Source organism: Microcebus murinus, chromosome 18 (assembly GCF_040939455.1).
Source record: "Microcebus murinus isolate Inina chromosome 18, M.murinus_Inina_mat1.0, whole genome shotgun sequence".
Lineage (NCBI taxonomy): Eukaryota > Metazoa > Chordata > Mammalia > Primates > Cheirogaleidae > Microcebus > Microcebus murinus.
In genome coordinates this window covers 58,461,529-58,480,563 of record NC_134121.1, presented here as the reverse complement: position 1 = coordinate 58,480,563, position 19,035 = coordinate 58,461,529, and the positions used below count along the sequence as shown (strand labels likewise).

Sequence of the window (19,035 nt, the reverse complement as noted above, 5' to 3'; positions counted from 1 at the left end):
CCCTGACTCTCTCCCCTTTGCCCAGCAGCCATCGGTGGGCCAGGTGGCCCGCGTGGACGTCAGCAGCAAGGTGGAGGTGGTGTGGGCTGACAACTCAAAGACCATCATCCTGCCTCAGGTGAGATTCGGCAGGACCCCAGCCGCTTGGCTTGTGATGTGGCACCTGGGTTGGGGCTGGAGCTGGGGCCTGTGTCCTGCTCCTGAGAGCCTGAAGTCGGGCTCATCGCTGAGAAAGCCTAGAGGAAGGGCGGGCACTCCGAGGGAGCCCCAGGGTAAAGGGTGGGGCAGCCCAGAGCCAGCCCGCCAGTCTCACCTCCCCTAGCAGCCCTTCCACGTCAGTTGCCAGGTGCGTGTAGATTTCACAAAACTCCAGGATTTTCCTGGATTCTCAGCTCACTATGCTAAGAAAATGCAAGTTTCTTCCTAAAAGGAGATACTTTCCCACCATTGTTTCTAAGAAACCTCTACCAGATAGGGAAGAGAACTGGCCCGGTCCAGGCCCTGCTGCTGGCTCTCACTAAGAGGGCTGTTCTGGTTCCTGTTCCCTTCCTGCCTGATTTGAGCCGATCCACACCACCCAGCCGTCCTCCTGGTGCCCACACGGGGAGCAGAGGAGGGAAGGGCTCGCCCCATCATCTCAACGGCCATTCCAGGGAAGGTGGCAGGGGATGACACAGGCCAGCTCTTCCACTCCTACCATGAGTTCCCAGCTCCCGGTGTAGACCCACATAGGCTGTGTGGATCTGAGTCCTCTAGGGGTAGGGCTGGATTTGCCGAGGTTTCCCCTCAGCCCATTGGGCAGATGCTGGCCACAACCACAGGGGACGGGAGGCTGAAACAAACTATTGGCTGGGGCTTTGGGTCCTGCTGGGGGTAGGACATGAGAAAGACCTCTACCAGAAACCTAGGGACCACCTAGCACAAGGAGGCTGAATCTGCAAAGGCCAGAGCTGGAAGGGGAAGGGTGGAATGGGGTTGCCAAGACTTTAAGGAGCCCAGCACCAGTGGTGGAGGGGTGACTTCCTGTCTGAATTACCATCAAGCTTCCCTTTTGCCCCCAGCACTTGTACAACATCGAGTCTGAGATTGAGGAGTCGGACTACGATTCAGTAGAAGGCAGCACCAGTGGGGCGTCCTCAGATGAGTGGGAAGATGATAGTGACAGCTGGGAGACGGACAACGGGCTGGTGGAGGACGAGCACCCCAAGATAGAGGAGCCCCCCATCCCACCTGCCGAGCAGCCGCCAGCCCCCGAGGAAGACAAGGGGGTGGTGATCAGCGAAGAGGCTGCCACAGCCGCTGTCCAGGGTGCTGTGGCCATGGCCACCCCCATGGCTGGGCTGATGGAGAAGGCCGGCAAGGATGGACCTCCCAAAAGCTTCCGGGAGTTGAAAGAGGCCATCAAGATCCTGGAGAGCCTCAAGAACATGACCGTGGAGCAGTTGCTGACGGGCTCGCCCACCTCCCCCACAGTGGAGCCAGAGAAGCCAACACGGGAGAAGAAGTTTCTAGATGACATCAAGAAGCTACAGGAAAACCTCAAGAAGACCCTGGACAATGTGGCCATCGCAGAGGAAGAGAAGATGGAGGCAATGCCTGACGCAGAGCGCAAGGAGGACAAGCCCGAGGGGCAGTCACCTGTGAAGGCCGAGTGGCCCAGCGAGACCCCGGTGCTCTGCCAGCAGTGCGGCGGCAAGCCTGGCGTCACTTTCACCAGCGCCAAGGGCGAGGTCTTCTCAGTGTTGGAGTTTGCACCTTGTGAGTCACCCCTCACCTGGTTGTCACCTTCCCTGCCTCCTCAAGCTCCTGTTTGTGTGACCATATCTGGGACCAGATTGTTACTGCCCCCGCCCCTGCTGCTGCCAGGGGACACCAGTTCCCTGGTGTGGTCACATTCCTGAGGCCGGGAGCAGCGGGTGGGAAGCCTGTGGGTTCGTGCACCTGTCTGGGTGCACGTGGGGCAGCTGCTCCCTCCGGGCCACGCTTCCCAGGGGTGGCGGCCAAGTTTGCAGATGGAGCTCCCAGGGCCTCTCCGTTAGGGACTGACTGCTCTCTTTCTCCCTCTAGCAAATCACTCTTTTAAGAAAATTGAGTTCCAGCCTCCAGAAGCCAAGAAGTTCTTCAGCACAGTGCGGAAGGAGATGGCATTGCTGGCTACCTCACTGCCCGATGGCATCATGGTTAAGACTTTCGAGGATAGAATGGCAAGTAGGCTGGCGTGGGCTTGGCGTGGACAGATACAGATGTGCTGTGTGGGCACCCAGTGCCCGAGACGCCGCCCACCTTTTACAAGTGCGGTCACAGGCGCAGTCCAGTAAGGGGCTGACTCAAAGCCAAGCAGCCACATGGCCCACCGGGCTGACAGGAGCCTTGCATGTATATCCAGACCAGATGGCTCTTTCTTTGCTCCTTCCTTTTTTTATTTATTTATTTATTTATTTATTTATTTATTTATTTATTTATTTATTTATTTTTTTGAGACAGAGTCTCACTTTGTTGCGTAGGCTAGAGTGAGTGCCATGGCGTCAGCCTAGCTCACAGCAACCTCAGACTCCTGGGCTCAAGCAATTCTTCTGCCTCACCCTCCCAAGTAGCTAGGACTACAGGCATGTGCCACCATGCCCAGCTAATTTTCTTTTTTTACATATATATATATTAGTTGGCCCATTAATTTCTTTCTATTTACAGTAGAGACGGGGTCTCACTCTTGCTCAGGCTGTTCGAACTCCTGACCTCAAGCAATCCGCCCGCCTCGGCCTCCCAGAGAGCTAGGATTACAGGCGTGAGCCACCACGCCTGGCCTGCTCCTTCCTTTTTAAAGTTAATTTGCAATTAATGGTATTACCTGAGTCTACTCTACTTTTTGAAAAATTAGACCATTATAGAAAGAGGCTGGGTGCGGTGGCTCATGCAGGTAATCCTAGTACTTTGAAGGCTGGGGCAAGAGGATGGCTTGAGGCCAGGAATTTGATACCAGCCTGAGCTCAACATAAAATACCTAGAAGTTAGCTGGGTGTGGTGGCGCACGACTGGAGGCTGAGGTGGGAAGATTGCGTGAGTTTGAAAATGCAGTGAGCTGTGATCTGGCCACTGCAGTCCATCCCGGGTGATAGAGTGAGACCCTGTCTCCTCAAAAAGAACAACAATACAAAAAGAGCTAAAGTTGCCTTTGCCTGACCCTTATTCTCACTTCCCTTTCCCCCAGAACCTAGGCTCCTTCCCACTCCCAGAGCTCACAACTATTAAAAGTTTTGCAGATCTCCTTCCAGATGAACGATGTTTCCTCATATTTTTAAATCTCCTATATCGCCATAAGCACATAGTATTTTGTATATTTGTTAACACAGGTGGCATGTCATTGTACACAACATTTGTAATTTGCTTTCTTTGCTCAACAGGGTCATTCTTGAGGCCTACCTGTGTTGATTCATAATGATCTAGTTTGTTCCTTTTTATGTAGAGAATAGTATTGTGCATGTGTCCATGTTATATTCATTTTCCCACTCCCCTGTTCATGGACAGGGCGCAGCCGAGTCATGTTGACTGGAGGCAGTGTGGGCACCTCCGTGGTGTCCAGCAATGGGCAGGCCCGTCAGGCCTGCCACTTACTCAGCAAACCATTTCTGGGCTGTGAGCCACGTACGGTGCTAGACAGTGACCCCGAGTCTGAGGCCCCAGCCCCGGCCCTGTCCCAGAAGGAAGGGGCAGAGAAAGAGCAGGGGTCCTGAGAGCCGCGGAAAGGAGGGAGCTGTTCAGATGGGCCCTCAGGGCCAAGCTCCAGAGCAGGGCAGGGAGGGCTTGGTGCTGCTTGAGGTTCTTAGTAACACTTTTTTTTTCTTTTTTGTGACATAGTCTCACTCTGTTAGTCAGGCTAGAGTGAGTGCCGTGGCGTCAGCCTAGCTCACAGCAACCTCAAACTCCTGGGCTCAAGCGATCCTGCTGCCTCAGCCTCCTGAGTAGCTGGGACTACAGGCATGCGCCACCATGCCCGGCTAATTTTTTCTATATATATTAGTCGACCAATTAATTTCTTTCTATTTATAGTAGAGACGGGGTCTCCCTCTTGCTCAGGCTGATTTCAAACTCCTGACCTTGAGCAATCCGCCCGCCTCGGCCTCCCAGAGTGCTAGGATTACAGGCATGAGCCACCGCACCCGGCTTTTTTTCTTGTGTGTTAGTAAAATTCCTTTTGAAAACCCCAGCCTATCTCAGCTTTGCAGTGGTGGGGGGAGCAGTATATTTTGTTTTGTTGCTGTTTTTCCCAAATCGCACTTGGGAAGGAGAGCGGTGCATCGTGTTGAGGCTTTCAGGGTAGCCACGCAGAGGACATCCGCAGGAGTGTTCCTGGCTGGTGCTCTGCCCTGGCTGTTGGCAGTTCCCACTGCCGTTGCCCTGGTGGTTGAGATCACACGGTTCCAGATGTCTGAATTGACTCTCAGGACTCAGTGACCTGAGTTCTCTGGTGGTCTCCCAACATTTCCCCTGGGTTCAGACCCTCACTGTCATCTGGTTGTGAGACCATCCCCCTTCCCAGCCCCTCAAAAGCAAGTGCAGCCTCGCCACCCTAGAACTTTCTTTCAGTTTCTAACTGCTTATTGTTGTTGCCTGCCTTTTGCGGGGGTGGGGGGGTCAGAGCAGCTATTCAGAGAAATACAATCTTAAAGTAATGATTTATGAGGAAAAAAACCTGATAAGATACAAACCAGTTTGGGAAATTCCTCTTATGCCACGGTTCAAAGCTGCAGAGAGGGTGCGCACAGAGATGTGCGCTCAGCTCCTCCGTTGCCGGCCACGTCTGGGGTCCCACGTGTTCTCCCACCTGATCCACACAATGCCCTGGACAAGGGTGCAGCCAGATACCAGGTGTAGGAGCCCCCACCCCACCCCAAACCTCAACCCGCCCTCCCTTCTCCAGGACCTCTTCTCAGCTCTCATCAAGGGCCCCACTCGCACCCCCTATGAGGACGGCCTCTACCTGTTTGACATCCAGCTCCCCAACATCTACCCAGCTGTGCCCCCCCACTTTTGCTACCTCTCCCAGTGCAGTGGCCGCCTGAACCCCAACCTGTATGACAATGGGAAGGTGTGCGTCAGCCTGCTGGGCACCTGGATTGGAAAGGTGAGCACAGCGCCAGCCCCCCAGTCAGGATGCAGGGAGAGCCGGCGGGCGTGGAGGTTGGTCTGGGGCAGAGCTGACGGTGCCGTGTGTGTGTTTCAGGGGACAGAGAGGTGGACGAGCAAGTCCAGTCTTCTCCAGGTGCTCATCTCCATCCAAGGTACTTTCGGGCTGGGGTGGGGTGGTGTCAGGGAAGGCTACTACAGGGCACAGTGACTGGCTGTCCTGTGGGGATTTGTGGGCAGGCCTGTCCCATGGGCTTCTCCCACCTGCTGAGGAAAGGCGTCCCTGCCCCGCAGGTCTGATCCTGGTGAATGAACCATACTACAACGAAGCCGGCTTCGACAGTGACCGGGGCCTGCAGGAGGGCTATGAGAACAGTCGCTGCTACAACGAGATGGCACTGATCCGCGTGGTGCAGTCCATGACCCAGCTGGTGCGGCGGCCCCCCGAGGTCTTCGAGCAGGAGATACGACAGCATTTCAGCACCGGAGGCTGGCGGCTGGTGAACCGCATCGAGTCCTGGCTGGAAACTCACGCCTTGCTGGAGAGAACCCAGGCGCTGCCCAATGGGGTCCCCAAGTCTAGCAGCTCACCGGAGCCACCAGCTGCAGCCGAGCTCTCGGACTCCGGCAGACAAGAACCTGAGGATGGAGGGCTGGCCCCTGGAGAGGCCTCCCAGGGCTCAGACTCAGAGGGCGGTGCCCAGGGCCCAGCCTCAGCCAGCAGGGACCACACGGACCAGACTTCGGAGACTGCGCCAGACGCTTCGGGGCCACCCAGTGTCAAACCAAAGAAGCGGAGAAAGAGCTACCGGAGCTTCTTGCCTGAGAAGAGTGGCTACCCTGACATCGGCTTCCCCCTCTTCCCGCTTTCTAAGGGTTTCATCAAGAGCATCCGGGGTGTCCTGGCGCAGTTCCGGGCTGCCCTGCTAGAGGCAGGCATGCCTGAGAGCACGGAGGACAAGTAGCCGCCAGCCCTGGAGGAAGGAGCATCACAGTGGGAGAGGCCAGCTGCTGCCTGCTCACTCCCTCCCTGGAATCTCCCCTCTTCCCATCCCCCGCCCCCCATGCAAGCCCCTCACTACCCTCTTGTTCCCAAGGTGAGTTTGATGCTGAAGTGCAAGAAGTGTCTTGAGATGCTGCCATTTCTATTCCGAAGCGATCTTTCAATAGGCGGGTCCCGCGTCAAAGAAAATCAGACCCCTGTTGCTGATTTTACACTTGTCACCCCAGACAGAATGTCCCGGCACTTGCTCCCTTGCTGTCCCCTTCTCAGGTCAGAGGTGGGTATTTTAGGGCCTGATGCTGAGCTCTCTTTGGGCTGGGTGCCCTGCAGGTGGCCTTGCATGAAGTATGGGTTGCTCCAGTAATTCCCCTGGTCCCTGTTAACCTCTTCAGTTCAATTTTAGCCTCCCCGTGTCCCAGACCCTCCCGCTGCCACCACCACCAAATCTTCCCTAGTCCCCCAGCGACACTGTCCTCTGGGAGTTGTAGCTGCTGTCACTGACTCCCGGCTCTGCGCTGGCCTGTTTACCACATCATAGCCCTCAGGCCTGTTGAACTTGCTCTCTAAGAGAGGCTGGGACCAGGGTAGGTTCAGGGTGACACCCAGGAGAGGTGGTGGCTCTCACACATTAACATGGAGTTGAGGACCAGGGAGCTGCCAGGAAAGGCTGTAGGTGCCTTGTTCTTCCTGTCTGAGGCTGCTGGGGACGTCTGCAGTTCTGGCTTTCAGCCCCGCCCGTGTGGGCTGCAGCAGGTGTCTGTTCCCTGTTCAGCCTCACCTCTGGCTCGAGAAGGCAGGAGCAGCAACACGAGGCCAGGGCGAGTGCTGGGGCCTCTCCTCCATCACATGGCCACACTGGGTCGTGCGTGGCGTGCAGCCCACTGAACGCAGAGCGAGCAGCCCTCGCACTAAAGCGCGGCCTCCTGTCAGCCCTTTGCTTACAAACTGCAGGTTCGATCCAGAGGGGGTGGCCGCTGGCGGGGCTCTCCTGTTGCCCAGAGGACAGGCCCAGAGGTTTACAAGTTTTCTAAGCTTTTGATAATGTGAAGCTCCAGGTTAAGAGGATGCTGTTGAGCACACTGCAGCTATGTAATTTTTGGTGTATGTATGTAATATTTAAGGTTGGAAAAAAATCTCAAAAGCAAAGATATTAACTCTTATTAGAAAAAAAGACAAAAAAAAAAAAGCCAAAGCATGATGCGTCTTGTCAGCCTTAAGTGGGCTCCACACCGTGCTGTGCCATGACCACCGACCGCAGAGCTGCGGAAGGACAAGGATGGAGCCGACCACAGGCCGCGGCCTTTGGAGCCCAGAGTCGGTATCTTGTTTGAGCAACACCTGGAGTGACTGGTGGGGCTGTGCTTCCCAGTGCATCGTTCATGTGGAGATGTGAATGCCTATTGCTTACAATACTGTATAAAGTGCTGTGTGATTAAATTTTTTTTACTTGCATTTTTTTTTTTTTTTTGGTTGGCTCATTAACCAGACAAGGTGACACCATTAAACCTGCCTCTGCCATTCATCTGGGCTCTGTTGCCTTTCTTCTTCTCTGGAGCACCCCTGCTGCCAGGGAAGGCTTGTGGCAGTGGGTCCTGGCTTCCCTGGCCAGGTAGGGGACCACTGCAGACAGCACCTGCCCCCACCCAGCCTGCTTGAATGCCTTTGTGTTTCGTGTCATAGGGTCAGTCTAATTGCCTCTTCCTGGCTGGTGGTGTATGTATCCCTCAAAAGACAGTTTATAGCGTGTCTGCCTACCAACAGCTGTGCTCCCCAGAGGCCAGAGTGACCAGTTCAGCTCCTTCCAGATTCTGGGGGAGCTGACGTCATAGCACCTGGCGGTAAGCAGGTGTCACCCTCCTGGGCTTTAAGCCAAATGGTTGCCCACTTTGTGAGACTGGTATCTGCCCCCTCCCTGCTGCTGCTTTTTAATTCCTGCCTGGCACTCGTCTCTATAAGGACAGGTGAGGACAGGCAGAAACAGCTGATTGGGCCTGGGGAACTCTAGTCCCTTCATTAGGGGGATAAAAGACTCTTGTAGGCCAGGCACAGTGGCTCACGGCTGTAATCCTAGCACTGTGGGAGGCTGAGGCGGTAGGATCGCTCAAGGTCAGGAGTTTGAAACCAGCCCAAGCAAGAGTGAGACCCCATCTCTACTAAAAAAAATAGAAAGAAATTGGCCAGGCGCAGTGGCTCACATCTGTAATCCTAGCACTCTGAGAGGCTGAGGCGGGCAAATTGCTCAAGGTCAGGAGTTCGAAACCAGCCTGAACAAGAGCGAGACCCCGTCTCTATTATAAATAGAAAGAAATTAATTGGCCAACTAATATATATAGAAAAAAAATCATTGATCTGATGGATTGTAAAGCACTATAAAAAAAATTGAAAAAGAAAAAAAATCAGTCGAGCATGGTGGCGCATGCCTGTAGTCCCAGCTACTTAGGAGGCTGAGGCAGGAAGATCACTTGAGCTCAGGAGTTTGAGGTTGCTGTGAGCTAGGCTGATGCCACTCTAGCCTAGGCAACAGAGTGAGACTCTATTTCAAAAAAAAAGAAAAAAAGACTCTTAAAAAAGGAACACCTGCCTGCCATTTTGACTTCTAAAATCTCTTGCTCTTCGGCGATCTTCTAATGCCCTTAACTCAGACTTTTCCTTTGCCTGTTAAATCCACATGGGGCTCCATCCAGATTTGCTGAGACTAGCTGGCTACGTGGCTCTAGGTAAGACATACCAGCTCCGAGCCTCAGTCTTTCCCTGTGTGTGGTCAGGTAGTTGGCCAAGCTCTGAGACTTCTCCAGGCTGAAGGTGTGTGCTTGTCAGCATGGCAGAGTCCCACACCTAGCATAAGAAGCTGCACAAGCTCTGGTTCTGGGCCTGCCACCAAAATGGCTATGCCTGGGGGTACCACTGGCTGTCATTAACATTACATTCTGTAGTCCTGGCTGGAGCAAGACCCCCTCCCCTCCCCAATCCTTAGGACAGGACCAGCTGGCTGGGAATGTCACTTTATTTGATTTAGTTCATGGTATGGCGGTCTCAGAACAAAATGGGAGTGCCTTCCACAGGCAGCTGGGCCCAGCCAGCTGGGGTCCCAGCCCAGGACTTCAGACCTCATTCTGGTCTCTGGTGGGCATTGCCTGTCCTTCCAAAGCCTCCACCTTCCCACCTTCCCCAGAAGAGTCCCCCTCGACCCCACATGAGCTATGCACAGGCCCTCCAGTCCTGAGGCAAAGAGGAAGGGTCCTGGGCTCTGTGTAGACCAAGTAGAAGGCTAAGGCACAGCAAGGCCCAAGGGGTCACGGGGCTTTTCCGGAGGTGGCATCTGCTGGGGCTCCTGGCTTGGCTCCGTGCAACCACTGACCACCTGTAAGTAGTTTGAGTGCACCTGGCCCTGAACAGCCTCGCTGACCATCAGCTCCCCGTCCACTGTAAACACACCCCTTCTGTCCATGGGCTCCAGGCGGAAGGCGACCACAGGCACATACACCAAGTAGGGGCAGTCGCACTCCATGTGCCTGCCTTTCTCCATGGCCAGGAAGAGGCGCAGCAGCGTGGCCCGAGACACGCCAGACCGCACGTAGAACAGATGCATGACGCCAGCCGCACAGTGGCCCATGGGTGCCGCAAACATCTCGCTGCCCAGGTGCGAGTGCAGCAGCGCCAGCACCAGCACAAAGTCCTGGTGGGGCACCACCGTCCAGTGAGAGGGCACTGGCTCCTCCAGGGGCACCAGGTGCACATCCACAGGCCCCTGCTGGACCAGAGCAGGGGAGGTGGGTGTCTTGGAGATGGCTCTTCCCATGGGAAGGTAGGCCAGTCGGCCCCGGTAGGTGCGCAGGGCTGCCAGGCGCAGGAAGGTGCCCACGGTGAAGCGCATCGCCCCTAGGCGCCGATACCTCTCACTCTCCAGGTCCACGTCAGCAATGAAGCCCCAGGCCAGGCTGAGCACAGAGAAGAGGCGCTTCCCGGAGGCCGTGTGCAGTGACAGCAGGTTCATGGGTGACAGCAGCCGGCGGCACAACAGCAGTGTGCAGTTGGTCAGGAGGTCTTCGTTAGTAACCTGCTCATAGCTGCAGTGGGAAGAGGTCAGATAGAGCAGGGCAGGAGCCCCTGTGCATCCTCCCTTCCTCCTCCCGGGACAGGCAATGAATGCCACATGTGTGTGGTCCCTAGGGAGTTGGCAGGAACCGTGACAGATAGAGCAGGTGGAGGCAGCCAGCTGGGGGCACAAGGAAAGGGCCCCAGGACTGAGGCAGAAGAGGGAATGGAAGGCCCACTCTGGCCCTGGGATCTCACCCGGCATAATGGTTCAAGGAAGCTGCCAGAGCGTTGGCAGAGCCCGCCGGGAGGCTACACAGTGGCATCTGGATAGCAGTCTCCCAGTCTGGCCGCTCCATGAGTCCGTTCACCACCTGTTGGAGCAGTGTGGCCTCAGCCTGGAAGGGACGGTGCCAAGCCCGGGCCAGCCTCACGGTGCAGGCCTCACCTCGTGCATCAGCCCATCTCCAGACATGACCACCAGGGCGTCCCAGCGGCCCAGCTGCTCCGACCGCACCAGCTCCCGCGCGTGGTTCTGCCGCTCTGCCGGGAGACGCAGCTATGAAGGCCGGGGGTCCCCTGGCAGGGTGTGCTCCCCGCCCCCCTCCGGGAGACACTCACCAGTGAGCATCAGCATGAAGGAGATTTCGGCCTCCACCAGAAGGGGCTGCACGCGGCTCTGGAAGAGCTGCAGGGCCTTGCCCTTGCCGCTATGCGGGTTCAGCAGCACCAGCACACGGCAGGGCCGCGGGAGCAGGCGCCCTGGGCCGCCCGCTGGGAAAACAAACCCGAAAAGGCCGCGTCCCCAACCGGCCACTAGGGGGCTGAGGACAGCGACGGGGGTCCTGGGGTGGGAACGCGCCCGCAACACCCGGGTAATTGACCCGACAGACCGCGGCCAGAGGGGCAGGCCCGACGGAGCGCGCCGGGGTGGGGGCGCCCCTGGCACCCCCGCCGGTGCTCGGGCCCAGCGGCTTCTGGCCTCGTGGCGGAGTGTTTCTCGAGCGTCCCCAGCCCCTCTCTGTCGTCCCGCCGAGCGTTCCGCCGTTCCTGGCCGGGGATCCCCTGCAGCCCTTCCCAGCAGGGCCCCCACAAACCTGGATCCATCACCGCGACCGGCGGCGCCCGCTGCCTGGGAGTCCCCGGCGCGGTCGGGGCGCTGCCCGTGGCGGCGGCTCCTGCCTTCAGCTCCTTATCGGTGCTGCCCAGGCGGGCGTCGCGGGGCCGGCGGTGGGGCTCGCCCTCCCCGCCCGGAGCCGGGGCCGCGGGGGCACCCGCGTCATTCCCTGCGGCGGCCGGACCTGAGGGAGAGGAAGAGACGGCGCTGACGGAGGCCGGGACCGGCGGGGGGCGACCGGCCAGAGCCTGGGACCGCGCGCGGGGAGCCGCGCGCTCCTGCATCGCGGCAAGTCCGTGGGTCTGGGACCTAGTTTTCCGGGAGGTCCAGAGAGTCGAGGTCCGGTGCCACCCAGGGCGCCCCCGTCGTGGGGCTGAACGCCACCCCCAGGCGAAGAGTGCCCTCCCGGGAGGCTTTCCTCTCTGAGGCCCGGGTTCCGGCCGCGGCATGAGTCAGAGCTCCGTGGCTCTCTCCGACGGACTAGCTCCTCACCTCGCGGGGCTACCAGGGGAAAGGGAGCCCGGCTGCGTAAAAATCCCAGCACTTGAGTGGACATCGCGACCCGGATCGCTGTGTCCCCTGCCCCGAACTCCAGAGCGGCCGGAGCCGTCGCGCGCCCCTCCAAGGGCCCGGCTCCCCCGGGACGTGCGCCGCGCTCGTGGGAGCAGCGCCCGGGGACGCGAGCGCCGCGCTGGAGCCTGGCCACCAGCCGCCGCCTGTCCTTGCACGAGAGGCAAGTGAGTGCGAAGGCCGCGCGCTGCGTGGCCCAGTTCCCCAGAGCCCTGCGAAGGAGGGCTGCCAAGCAGCCGCAAGAGACGGGAGGGCCGGACGGACCGCCCTACCCAGTCGGTCCGGTTTGCTGGGGAGGCGCCATCGCCGTTCCCTGGGATGCAACTCTTCCCAGGCTCTGCCCCGCGTCTGCGGGACAACGGGAGAGCCCGGCTGGCGCTGACGCCTGGCCTCCCTCCCTCCCTCCGGCCTCAAACTTTTCGCTCAACTTCGCGGCCCGGCTCTGAGCCTGGGCGCCGACCTGGCCCCGCCCCGCGCTCGCGGGGGTGGAACCTGCGCCGGTCGCGCCTCCGGCCCCGGCCCCGGCCGGCCTCTCTGGGCCGCCGTCTGCACGGCCCGCGCCCACGGCTCGGCCACGCGCGCCACCGCCACTCGTCCTAGGTGACCGGCGAGAAGGCGGCGCCTGTGGCGGAGGCGGGCGGCGGGGCGCGGAGTCCGCGGCGCACGGAGGTGAGCGCGCGGCGCAGGCCGAGGCGCGGCCCGGCGCGAACGGGCCTCAGTGGCCGGCGTTGGAGCGGGCGCCAGGCACCCGCGGCTTCACCTCGGCTTCCTCTCCACGCTTGGCTTCACCTCGACGCCGCGCCCTCGCCGCCCGGTGCCGCCGCAGGACTGCCCGCGCCGTCCGCAGCGGGCTTGGGCGCCCCTCGCGCGCCGTGCCGCCTCCCTCGCGGAATTTGAGACCCGGACTTCGCCGGCGCCCCTCCTCCGGGCCGGGGCGCCTCGCTGGCCTCCGCGGCTTCTCTTTTTTCCTCTCCCGCTCTCCAGCGAAGGGTTATTTTTAACTCCCTGACGCGGCAGCTCGGCCACCGAGCCACTGAGCCCGAGGCAGCCTGGCACGCCGGCCCGGCCAGAGCAGGCGGCAGGACGGGGGCTTCGAGCCGGGATATGCAGGCGGGAGGAGGGAGCGAGAGAGGAGGCTTGCTGGTGTAGACCCTGCTAAGGGTCCCTGTCGGGATTGGAGAGCCAATTGAGGGGGGCGTGTCCCCCCACCCGCGCCCCGCCCCGCTCCGCTGCAAGATGCAAAAGCGCTCAGAAGTTGTCGCTTAAGTCGGGGCCAGTGGGGACCCGTGTGTCAGTGTGTGGGTGATATACACATCACGTCAAGTGACCTGAACGTGTCCGCGACCAACTCAAGTTATATCCCTGCGGGGTTACCGCGGAGACTGGGAGGAAGAAATTGGCAAGGCCCACTTGGTGCCCTGACCAGGTAGGGCCAGAGTTAGGAAAAAGCCAAGCCCGTGTAGGAGGCGGAGGGGGCCCAGGCCCTGGCTGCAGAGGCTCGCGCGCCCACACCTGTCCCGCCCGACCCCACACACCTCTCTCTATCGCTTCTTAAAGTGCAGAAGAGGCAGGTCCGGGAGGGGCACGGAACCAGTAAGCCGGGCAGCGCCCCGAACTCGGGCACGCCTCCGCGGATCTTCTCCGCGGGAGGCCCGGGGCGGCTCGGCCCCGCTTCCCAACTCGGGGGTGGGGGGCAGGCGGGCGGGAGCCAGGGGTCCCCGGGTGGGGCGGGGGGCGCGGCTGACACGCGCGGTCCGGTGATGTGCGCCTCCGCCCTGCGCGGTCCCCGGGAAGCCCCGGCTGGGTCCTGAACGTCTCGGGCGCGTTCCGGGAAGGTGACTCAGCGACACGCTCAAGGGTCGGGAAACAGGGACGCGGGGAGGGGAGGGAGCAGGGGCGTCATCCCCCACCCCCAGCGCGGCGGCGGAGGTCGGGTCCTGCACCTCCGGGCCTCCCACCCCCACCCCCACCCCCACCCCCAGGAATCCGGCGCGGGCGGGGGAGGGCAGCGCTGCAGTCGCAGTGGCGCGGTCACGCGCTGCGGGGACGCGAGCCCGGGCGGGAGCAGGGGGCTCAGCGCGGGAGCCCGGGGCCGGATCCGCCCGCCCCTCCTCTTCCTTCTTTCCCTCCCATCCTCCCAGCGAGGGCTAGGGTCCAGGTCCGGGCTTTGGCGCCTAGAAGACAGGAGTCCGAGCCTGTGTCCCGGAGACCTCAGCCCTGCGGGGGGCTAGCTGCGGCGACCGGCCGGGCGGCTTCGCCCGCTGCCCCCCGCTCCCCGCTCGGAAGGATGTGTCCATCTGGCCTGAAAGGCCGGCATCATTAGCCTTAGAGCCTAAAGGGCGAAACTGAGGCCCGGGGAAGGGAAGACGTGAGTTCGTGGTGATAAAGCCCGCCTGGCACGCGGCCCCCGCGCCCCCCCCCCCCACTGGAGCCCCTGGAGTCCGCGAGCGGGCGGGGGCGGGGTTGGCTGGAAACCGAGTTGGCGAGGGGAGACGGGCAGCCGGCTGGGCTCCGCAGCCTGGGGCCAGCTGCCCTCCCGCTCTGGGAGGCCCAGTGGGAGGCAGGCAAGGGCAGAGCCCTCTGGCCCCTGTTCCAGTCCGCATAATGGCTCCTCTGTCCTCCCTGGCATGCCCCCGCAGCCCCCCTCACCTCCAAGGCCTCTGCTCTGTCCCCCTCATTCTTGCCATCCACCTCCCCCACCGGCCGCCTTTCTCAAGAACTTTATCCTCTCTCCCCTCCTCTGCATCCCTGGCCCAAGAGATAGGATTGGGCAAGAGCAAGACGCTGTTCCCCTTTTGACAGTTGGAGGAACCGAAACCCCGAAAAGTAAAAGATCTTGCCCAAGCCCGCAGACCAGTTCCCAAGGGAGCCCCGACCCCCAGCCTGGAGGCCGGGTCCACCCAGAGCGCCCAGGCTTCTCCCTGAAGTGTAGGTGTCTGTTGGCTGCTGCATTGCTTGCCACACACAGCTGGGCAGTCTCCACCAGCAAGAGGGAGCAACTCCGAGCCCTCCTCCAGGTCCTGGTTAATGAAGCCCGGGAGAGCTTGGCAGCCACTGCGCCCAGCAAGGCCCACCGTGGGCCTGGCACCAGGCTTGGGCTGGCAAAGTCTTGATCACCAAACTTAGCTTGCAGGTAATACCTGTCTCAGGGGTGAGAGGGATTGTCTTTCTGTCTCCCCTAGCTTCCCCTCCCGTAGGCAGCCTCCCCAGGGAGACACACCTGAGAACCCCCCTTTTTCTTTGTTCAAACAAAGAAAGCAGCCACTGGCCAGGCCTGGCTCTCCAGAATCCTGGGCTCAGAGCTGACAGATGGCAAGTCACTGGCTTTTATGAGGAGAGGATTCTGTCTCACCCTTCCCAGAAGCTGCTTTCCCTGGGAGATCTCAGCTCCCTAATTGCATGGCCTCAGGCTTCCCTTGACCTCAACTTCTGTCCCTTTTACTGTACTTTACTGTCATAGAGATTGCAAGGGCAGGAGACCAGAGCTGTCCAGCTCAGCAAACTCTGTGTTGGACATGTGTTCTAGGGCCGCCCCTGACATGGCTTTCCATTCTGTCAGTTTCCTAGATGTGTTTCCAGGTGAAGCATGCCAGGCATCGGGGCGGGCCGGGGCAGGGCAGGGGTGGGTGTGCCAGGTGCCCCACGTGGGTCTGGAGCTGACTGGTCATGTAGGATTCTTGGCTGCTTGCAGGGAGTGTGCACCTGGCCTGAGTTTCTGTCTCTCTCCAGTGGTTTGACTGCTCTGGGTGTGTGTGTGTGTGGGGGTGACCCTTTGGGGGAGGGGTCTTCTTGTCCTTGTGGGCATTCTTGCTGGGGCTGGGAGCCAGGTCTCTTCTGGGCCTCTGGGCTCAGCCTCCTACACCCTCACCTCCAGGCCTGCCACCCCCTGCTGCAACTCAGGGTAATTAGCTTCCAGAGCCCTCTTGATGGGGAGGCATGCCCTTCCACTCAGCTCCGTGCCTGCCCAGCGTCTGCAGGCATCTGCATTAGTCTCCTGGAGGCTTAAACAGAAATTCACTGTCTCCCAGTTTTGGAGGCTAGATGCCTGAGATCAAGGTGCCGGCAGGGTTGGTTCCTTCTGAGGCTGTGAGAGAGACTGTCCCAGGCCTGTCTCCTGGCTTCTGGTGGTTTGCTGGCATCTTCCTTGTCTCTTATCTTGTCGAAGCATCACCCCGACCTCTGCCTGCATTTTCCCATGGCTTCTCCCTGTGAAGGAGCTGGCTGAGATGTGTTCTGTAGGGTCCGAATTACCCTCTGTGGGCATGTTCTTCTTTAAACGCTAATGACTCTGAAAACCAATAAGTTATTAGGACCTTCGTGTGAATTGGTGTTTCATGTTTTTAATAAAAAGAGGCACTGCTGGGCTCAGTGGCTCACACCTGTAATCCCAGCACCCTGGGAGGCCGAGGTGGGAGGATCGCTTGAGCTCAGGAGTTTGAGACCAGCCTGACACCCTGTCTCTACAAAAAATAGAAAAATTAGCAGGACATCATGGCACACACCTGTAGTCCCAGCTACTCGGGAGGCTGAGGCAGGAGGATCACTTGAGCCCAGGAGTTTGAGGTTGCCGTGAGTTAGGCTGATTCTACAGCAGTCTAGCCAGGACAACAGAGCAAGACTCTGTCTCAAAAAAAAAAAAAAAAAAGATAAAAAGGTGTACCAAATAGTAGGCATCCTAGCCAGGTGCAGTGGTGCACATCTGCTGTCCCAGCTACTAAGGAGGCTGAGCAGGAGATCACTTGAGCCCAGGAGTCGGAGACCACTCTGGGCAACAGAGCAGACCCCATCTTTACATAGTAATAATATTAATAGGTGTCTTGAAAGAGAGAATTAGTCCATGCTCCATCCTGTGAGTGTAGGAGGAAAGGTGTGGAGTGCGATCTGCTGGGAGGAGTTGTTTGTGTCAGCTGGCAGCCACACTTCGCGCACCCCGGCTCTCCCTGCTCCAGCTCCCTTGACTTTCAGATGTTACCTTACACCGTGGTTTATGGCATCTTCAGCTTCCTGAGCAGATGGGTTTCTTCCCCAGTCCTTGGAAGAACAAAGCTAAGCTTTGTGCTGGATGGTGTATTAGGTTCCCATTGCTGCACAAATTTAAAGCAGCACACATTTATTACCTTACATTTCTGGAGGTCAGAGGTCTAAAATAGACCAGCAAGGGTGGTGTGCTCCCGGCCTTCCTAGTCCCTAGGGGCCACCTGCATCCTTGGCTCAGGGCCCCTTGCTTTACCTCCAAGGCCAGCAGTAGAGGATCTCCAAACCTACCTCTGTGCGACCTCTGCTTCTGTTGTCACAGCTCCTTCTCCAACTCTGACCTTCCAGCCTCCCTCCCATAAGGACCCTAGGGTTACATTGGCCCCACCCAAATGACCCAGGGTAATCTCCCCTTCTCAAGTTCCTTAATCACATCTGCAAAATCCCTTTTGCCATATGAGGTAATATTCACTCACAGATTCCAGGGACCTCTTTGAGGGGCCATTGTTTTGCAATTCACAGATGAAAAGGGAAATTGTCCGGACACTGCGTCCTTTTGGGCTCCAGAACCTGCTTTTCCAACTCCTCCTGCCCTAAGCTCCACCTAAATGCACACAAACCAAGAGCTTGCTTTTGTGAGCAGAGCGGAACACACTCTTGCTGGGATGGAGACGTGATTCTATATAGACTTTGTTGTGGTCTTTGGCTTATCCAGCAGGGACCTGAAGAAAGAAAATTGGTTCCCATTTTTGAAAATTACCCCAGAAGGCTGGCTGGGCACGGTGGCTCACGTCTGTAATCCTAGCACTCTGGGAGGCCCAGGCAGGAGGATCGCTCAAGGTCTGGAGTTTGAGACCAGTCTGAGCAAGAGTGAGACCCGGTCTCTACTAAAAACAGAAAGAAATTAGCTAGCCAACTAAAAATATATATAGAAAAAATTAGCTGGGCGTGGTGGTGCATGTCTATAGTCCCAGCTACTCGGGAGGCTGAGGCAGGAGGATTGCTTAAGCGGAGGAGTTTGAGGTTGCTGTGAGCTAGGCTGACGCCATGGCACTCTATCCTGAGCAACAGAGCAAGACTCTGTCTCAAAAAAAAAAAAAAAGAAAAGAAAAAGAAAGAAAAGAAAGAGAAAGAAAATTACCCCAGAAGGAGAAATTGGCATCTTTGCTAAACACGTAATAATTACAGGATTGCAAAACCCCAACTATGCACCCGAGGAAGGGAGTGGAAGCAGACCGGCCCATCCATCTTTGGCCGGCAGTGTAACCCACGCTGCTTTGCAGGAAGGGCCTGCCACCCAGCACAGCCCCCCTGGGCACCAAACGAAAGGGTGTGGCCCTCCCACTCCTGTCAAGTGACCTGACAGTCCAGCTGCTTCTACTCCTCTGTGGCAAGGCCAGACCAGGCCAGCCACACTGAAAACCACGGCCAGCGGGAAGAGCCGCTCACTGGGAACATTCCATAGCTCCCGCTTGGGCCCACAGTGGGCTCTGGCCTGGAATCCCGTATCCAGTCCCACATCCCAGTGCTTGTGAGCGGAGCGATGTTCCCCTTCTGCTGAGGCTGCAGCCGGCCTCCCACTCCCCCTGCGGTGCTGTGTCCACACTGGCTGGTGTGTCCTGGTTCGGAGGCCTCCCAGCAGCTGATGTTCCCACCGAGGGAAGAGAAGGCAACAGCCGTGTGCCAAACCACCTCGGGCAGTTCCCGAAAGGGAAACCAGGAAGCAGGACCTGCCACCTCTGCAATCATGGGGCAGGAAATCAGAGCTGCTTTCATCCCTCCAGCGGAGCTTCAGGCGGAGGGGATGGGTGTGTGCACAGTCTTCCCCGGGGGCTTTTTGTTTTGCAATGTTTTCCACTTTCGCATTTCTCTAAAGCTAAAATGTGTCCTTGGGTGGTTCCCAAAGCAAACAGACAGCGGGCTGGCCGTGGCCCAAGCCAGGCGTTTGCAGTAATGGTCTGAGGCTATTTCCACCCACCTGAGGGTGGACACTCATCTGCACCGAGGGATGGCGAAGTCGCTTCTCACCCTGGTCCCAAACAAGCACAAACTGCCTTTGGGGGCCCCCGTTGAGGTGCCTTGCTGGCCCCAGGTGGCTGCCCAGGGGTGCGCCCCTCTCCTCTTTCACCCAAACATGCAGCCACTCAGGCTCCCCTGATTGAAGCCAATTAGTAGGGGGCCGTGGGGGCAAAGGATGGGCGTGGACGTCCTAGTT

The 19,035-nt window shown here is 58.8% G+C and overlaps 2 protein-coding genes across 7 annotated transcripts in view; one reads left to right on the top strand and one right to left on the bottom strand.

Moving 5' to 3' along the window:
* Window positions 1–7,646, top strand: part of UBE2O (ubiquitin conjugating enzyme E2 O) — a 59,204-nt gene extending 51,558 nt beyond the window's left edge. For 2 of the 3 annotated variants that reach the window (XM_012778890.2, XM_012778888.2), the window contains exons 13-18: window positions 26–118; window positions 1,062–1,758; window positions 2,068–2,204; window positions 4,916–5,119; window positions 5,219–5,276; window positions 5,416–7,646. In XM_012778890.2, the coding sequence (XP_012634344.1) occupies window positions 26–118; window positions 1,062–1,758; window positions 2,068–2,204; window positions 4,916–5,119; window positions 5,219–5,276; window positions 5,416–6,086 (1,860 nt within the window). In that variant the 3' untranslated portion in view covers window positions 6,087–7,646. The remainder of the gene's footprint in view (window positions 1–25; window positions 119–1,061; window positions 1,759–2,067; window positions 2,205–4,915; window positions 5,120–5,218; window positions 5,277–5,415) is intronic. The other variant, XM_012778889.2, reaches the window with a different exon arrangement.
* Window positions 7,647–9,110: 1,464 nt separating this feature from the next.
* On the bottom strand, window positions 9,111–12,748 carry SPHK1 (sphingosine kinase 1). 4 transcript variants are annotated; one of them, XM_012778886.3, is made up of 6 exons: window positions 12,607–12,748; window positions 11,257–11,460; window positions 10,781–10,933; window positions 10,608–10,702; window positions 10,418–10,533; window positions 9,111–10,191 (listed from the first exon to the last, which is right to left on the bottom strand). In XM_012778886.3, exons 2-6 carry the CDS (start codon window positions 11,264–11,266, stop codon window positions 9,393–9,395), a joined length of 1,173 nt encoding a protein of 390 aa, XP_012634340.2. In that variant the 5' UTR covers window positions 11,267–11,460; window positions 12,607–12,748; the 3' UTR covers window positions 9,111–9,392. The 4 variants fall into 4 exon arrangements, with proteins under 4 accessions (XP_012634340.2, XP_012634339.2, XP_012634338.2 ...); XM_012778885.3 differs by lacking the exon at window positions 12,607–12,748 and adding an exon at window positions 12,119–12,287; XM_012778884.3 differs by lacking the exon at window positions 12,607–12,748 and adding an exon at window positions 11,769–11,947.
* Between the last annotated feature and the right edge of the window lie 6,287 nt (window positions 12,749–19,035).